The 5,000-nt window shown below is 45.2% G+C and overlaps 1 protein-coding gene across 14 annotated transcripts in view; it reads right to left on the reverse strand.

Moving 5' to 3' along the window:
• Positions 1-5,000, reverse strand: part of LOC125949488 (ensconsin) — a 104,171-nt gene that overhangs the window by 3,011 nt on the left and 96,160 nt on the right. For 12 of the 14 annotated variants that reach the window (XM_049676572.1, XM_049676575.1, XM_049676573.1 and 9 more), the window contains 4 exons: positions 4,782-5,000; positions 4,049-4,701; positions 2,395-2,694; positions 1-613 (listed from right to left, as the gene is read on the reverse strand). The exon at positions 1-613 is cut by the window's left edge; the exon at positions 4,782-5,000 is cut by the window's right edge and continues 1,085 nt beyond it. In XM_049676572.1, the coding sequence (XP_049532529.1) occupies positions 589-613; positions 2,395-2,694; positions 4,049-4,701; positions 4,782-5,000 (1,197 nt within the window). In that variant the 3' untranslated portion in view covers positions 1-588. Of the gene's footprint in view, positions 614-2,394; positions 2,695-3,513; positions 3,704-4,048; positions 4,702-4,781 lie in introns of all 14 variants that reach the window. The other 2 variants (XR_007468669.1, XM_049676576.1) reach the window with 2 other exon arrangements.

Consider the following 5,000-nt stretch of genomic DNA (forward strand, 5'->3'; position numbering starts at 1 on the left):
TTACCCCACATCTATCCTATCATAAACACATGCGCTACTGTTTCCGACTTCTCTTCGCTAACCTACAATTCCCTACACTGCACTACCCAGCGGCGAACTTGCACTGTGTCCCCACCAATCGGCCCAGGGCGAGCGGTTGCTACTGCTCAAAAGATGTTTGAGTTTTGCTTAGCTATTGTGGTTTGACTATCAGTGAAACTCATCCATTTTCGGCGTTTAGCAGCGACGAGCCCGGTGGTAAAGGCGAAGCTACTCGGCAGCGACATTCCCCTAGGCTGCTCTAGGGCCCAATGCTAGATCTGATACAGGTCCACAAACACACACACGCACACATCGCTTTGCCCGAGCGTTTGTTGAGCCCTTTGACCGAGCATATGGAGCAGATGATTGGGGTTGAGAATCCTCCGATCGATGCGTATTGGTGGTTGAAAATCAGGAATGCTTTCTTCCTTCGTCATGCTGCTGTAGAATCGGCCGAATGGGATGGAGCAGTGCGCGTGCTACTATCAACCTAAAATATGATCTAGCCGACCGACCTGATAAGCCGCGGGTACCACTTTGCGGTGTGTTGTTTATCTCTCCTGCGCCCTACTCGTTCACAAGAGCGACAAGTCTGCAAAAGGTGAAAGGTAAATGCGAGGAAAGTTAGAAATGCCGGTCCGTTCAGGAAACATCATAACAAACGACAGAAGCTAGGCAAACGCGTGCAGTTCATGTAGGTAAGTAAGTGAGAACCGGTAGGTGTAAAAATATTAGGCTAGTTATGATATCACGCAAACATAATGCTACGCAGAAGGAAAATGCTTCACTATTTAAAAAGAATGAGACTTAAACAAGTCTCATCTTGCAAAGTTAACCAAGGATTTCAATAACAATTCATTAACTATTGAATGATAAACATATAGTTAGACATATAAAAGAAAACGGCTTCAATGTAGATACAAACGATGAACAAAGTTGATATTAATTGAATACTATTGACAGTTTAAACGAGGAATCTCAATACAAAGAGATTCCTGTAGATTTCATTCGTTCTAAAGGAAACATCATACTACATTTGATGTTAAATTGGCCCTTGAACCGTAAGCCAAGACGGTTACGACAATTTCATCGGAAAAATTGGAGCAATAAACATAGACTTATTAAACACTAAAAACGAACACCGTTTACTGACCAAACGATATTTATAAGGTGATACCCAACCATAGTAGCGCTCCGAAAATCATCCCAAATTCCATCGAAACTACAACGATGGACGAGATCGAACCGAAGGTGCCGATTGTTTTAAGTGACACACCAACCATAAATAGAGAGCCAAATGTACGAAGAATATGAACAGCACGATAACCATCCGATGTAACGGTGTCACAGGGCCTGTCGCCCGAGACGGCAAGCTCTTCACTGTCTTGCTACTGTCTTCAGGGTACATTGCGTTTACCGGTTTACGTGTTTTTTATGGTGTTCCCAATCGTAGTGTCCGTATCGGTAGATGTTTCAATATGTTTAGCCGAATCATGTGAAATCATGTTGAGTTGCGTGGTAGGAGAAGAAGAAATTACGATAAAATGTGTTGCAAACCAATGAGATTGAGAGAGGAAGAAACACATAAATGTACAAGAAAGGTTTTGAAAATACATCCAATCTGTATACGCCAAACATTTTTATACTAAATACCATCTTAAGTTGCTAACGAAAGAAAGAGAGAGAGAGAGACAGAAAGAGAAAGGTGCGGCAAACTGATTTAGCAAACTACCCAATTTTTAACAAATAAATAAAAAAAAACAATAAAAAAAGAGATAACTACAACCGTAACGAGGAAAACAGCGGTGCATAAGTATAGTTTAAAGCATACACGACCTTGCGGAATCACATTCAGCCGGGGCCAACAATCACCGGAAACACCGGGAAGCTTACAAAATGGTGCAAATGAATGGAAGTATTCACAGAAAGCACGCACGTACGCACGGAGAAAGGAACATTCATCACTTTCTTTTAAGAACGTGACGTGGACGAAGCCGAACGAACTCGTCACATCCGAGGACGCGAAGGTGCTCCTAATTACCTCGATTCTCTTGACCGTCGGATGTTGCTGAGACTAGCCGCGGGTTTGTGGTGGCGGTAAGGGTTGCATTGTTATTATTGTTAAGATAGTTAGTACCAGTGCGGTCACCGCCATCGTCAAACGATGGCGTGATGTCGAACAGGTTAATACTATTATTATTGTTGTTGTGGTTGTTACGGTAGTCGAACGAATGGTGATGATGCTCGGCATCACTGCCACCAGTGGCCACCAGTGGATTGAAGTTGGAGTCGTTAGTGACGACGGCGCGAGCATCATCGTCACCGTCGTCGTCGACCGTGGGCAGACTTGCAAAATCGATGAGCTGATCGTACCCGGTGGTGCCCGACACCGTGCCAGTCGTCGTAATCGTTGTCGTATCGGTTGTGGCAGTCGACGAGGTGGCCGAAGAATCAAACGACGATTGCTGCTGCTCCGGATGCTCACCAAATGCACCACCGTCGTCGTCACCGTCGCCGCCAAAAGGTGAAAAAGGATCGAAGGACGCCGTCACATCGTAGTTAGGTTGCTTCGGCGAAAGGAAATCACCGGTGATTTCCAAAGGAATCGGAACGGTAGATTCTAGGGACACCGTATCGCCGCCAATGCCACCACCGCCACCGACATGCTCATCACTAAACGTTCGAGGTTTGAAGAAAGGTCGGGAACATGACAATCGGGAAAACGATTTGGGAGTTAGATAGAGAAAAGAAAGGACACAAACAAAGGAAGATACATAGACAGTACATTAGTGAACTGCTGGTCGATCTGCTGCAAAAGTGCGTTGCCAAACAACCGTCGATAGGCGGCAAAGGAGTTACGTGAGGCATAACAATTAGAAAGGAAGCAAAACGGTTGAAGAATCCAGCTCTATCTGATTAAATCATAACAGAAGCTCGTAACTATTCTGCCACAATACAACCGAAAAGAATACAACTGAACGAATAAAGTAAGCATGCAATTGAACAACTGTCCAGTTAACAATAAAATATCCCGTTTCGAACATAAACATGAACAAAAACAGTGAAGGAGAGAGTTTTGCTGTATTGTGTTGTTGTTGATTTAGTTGGTTAATTTTGTTGTTTATCGCTTTCCCCGTTACGGTGCAGATGATTGTAGTTAACTTTCAGCATTTTGGTTTCAATTTTGAAAGAAGAATTTTTATGGTCGTTTGCTTACACCAACATAGGTAGTGAAATGAAGTACACCTAGTGTATTCTTCCTTAAATGAAGCACATAGCAATCGCTCAGCAGTTAATAGAAATGATTAACTTCTGAATCAACGATGAACGAATGAATGAATGTGGCTAATAAACGAGATCACTTGCCGAAAATAGAACATTCAACATTTCATTTTCGTAATGGCACACAACATCTAATAAACGAACAACCAGGCCGCTTCTGCCAAAATTCTTTTACTACCTTTAACTGTAACTTAATATCTTAAACAATACCTCCCATCTTCGTTCGGTGGTTCTGCAGAACACACGCACATCTTAAAGAGGAACTATCAAATTGCAAATGGCTTCAATATCCCAACCTGGCCACAGTGTAGCTAGAAAGCTAATTCGCTGCGCCCTTCTCGCACACTTGCACTCCTCTATATGTGAATATGTTCATTAGATGTCGGATACGCGTGGAAATCTAAAACAAAAATTGGAAAAGTGGACATTATGCTTCGCAAAATCTGATAGAAAAGCCAACGTCACCGCCATTAGCACAAGCAAGCGTTTCTTCCAAATGCAACTTTAGCTTCGGTAGCAGGCGGCACGCAAAAGGTAGTTCGAAATGTTCAAAATCAAGTCACTAGCCATCGAAGACACAAGCACAAAATGGCCACCAAAAAATGTACCGCGCCCTCAATCCAAACGCCGCATATGGAAGATATTCTCCCTCCCCCTTGCCCGAAAGCGCATCAAACGAGTGCATGAAATAAAAGCAAGAACACGCACGATCGCACGTATTTTCTCTCTGGAAAGGTCTACTTACAACACGTTGTCGATGGTGCCGTTCTTGTGGCCATTAGTTTGGCCCATCAGCGCATCCTCGATGATTAGATCCGAGGTGGTGGTGTTCGCACTGTCGCCATGACTGCCACCGTTACTGGTGGCTGGCGGCTCCGCCTTACCGTTCGTTGTCGTCACGAGCGGTCCCTCGTCGTTGGCGGTTGTGGAACCGATCGTTCCATTGCTCACACCACCGCTGGTGCTGTTGTTAAGATTGTTGTTCGCAACAACAGCACCGCTGGCGTTCAGTAGCAGGCTCTCCTTTTCCGTAACGGATCGCTCGTACTCGCTGTTATTACTACCGCTAATGTTATTGTTGTTGTTCGCTATGGTTTCGCTGCTGCTAGTATTGCTGCTGTTGCTGTTACTGTCGATGCCATTATTAGTGTTGATATTGTTGTTGCTCAGCGACAGTGACTCCATGGCCTTTTCTAGGGATTCGTTGGATTGTTGCTGCTCCTGTTGTTGCTGTTGCTGTTGCTGCTCCTGCTCTTGTCGGATTTCGGACGCAATGAAGGAATCGGTCATCGAGATAGTCGACGCAGACATGGCAGTACCGGTGGGAAGGACCGCCGGCGTAGACGAAAGAACGATCTGACTCTTCGACATGGCGTTCTCCTTGTCGTCTTCATTGTTCTGTGAAAAAAAGGGAAATTTGTTGAGTTGAATTAAGAAATCCTCGGGAACTTCGAACCGAATCGTTTTCACGAAGCTACCTTCGAGGGTGTATTGTTGGCCGAACCCTTGGCCCTGGTACGGGACATGATTGCTTCCACGCGCTTGCGACGCTCTTCACGCTCCTTCTCCTCCTTCTTAAGTCGCTCGACCATCTCGAGCCGCTGGCGTTCCGCTTCTTCGCGCGCCTTACGTTCCGCCTCCTCACGCTCCACCTTCTGGCGGGCTTCTTCCTCTCGCCGCTTGCGCTCTTCTTCATC

This window comes from Anopheles darlingi, chromosome 2, assembly GCF_943734745.1.
Source record: "Anopheles darlingi chromosome 2, idAnoDarlMG_H_01, whole genome shotgun sequence".
NCBI classification, from domain to species: Eukaryota; Metazoa; Arthropoda; class Insecta; order Diptera; family Culicidae; genus Anopheles; species Anopheles darlingi.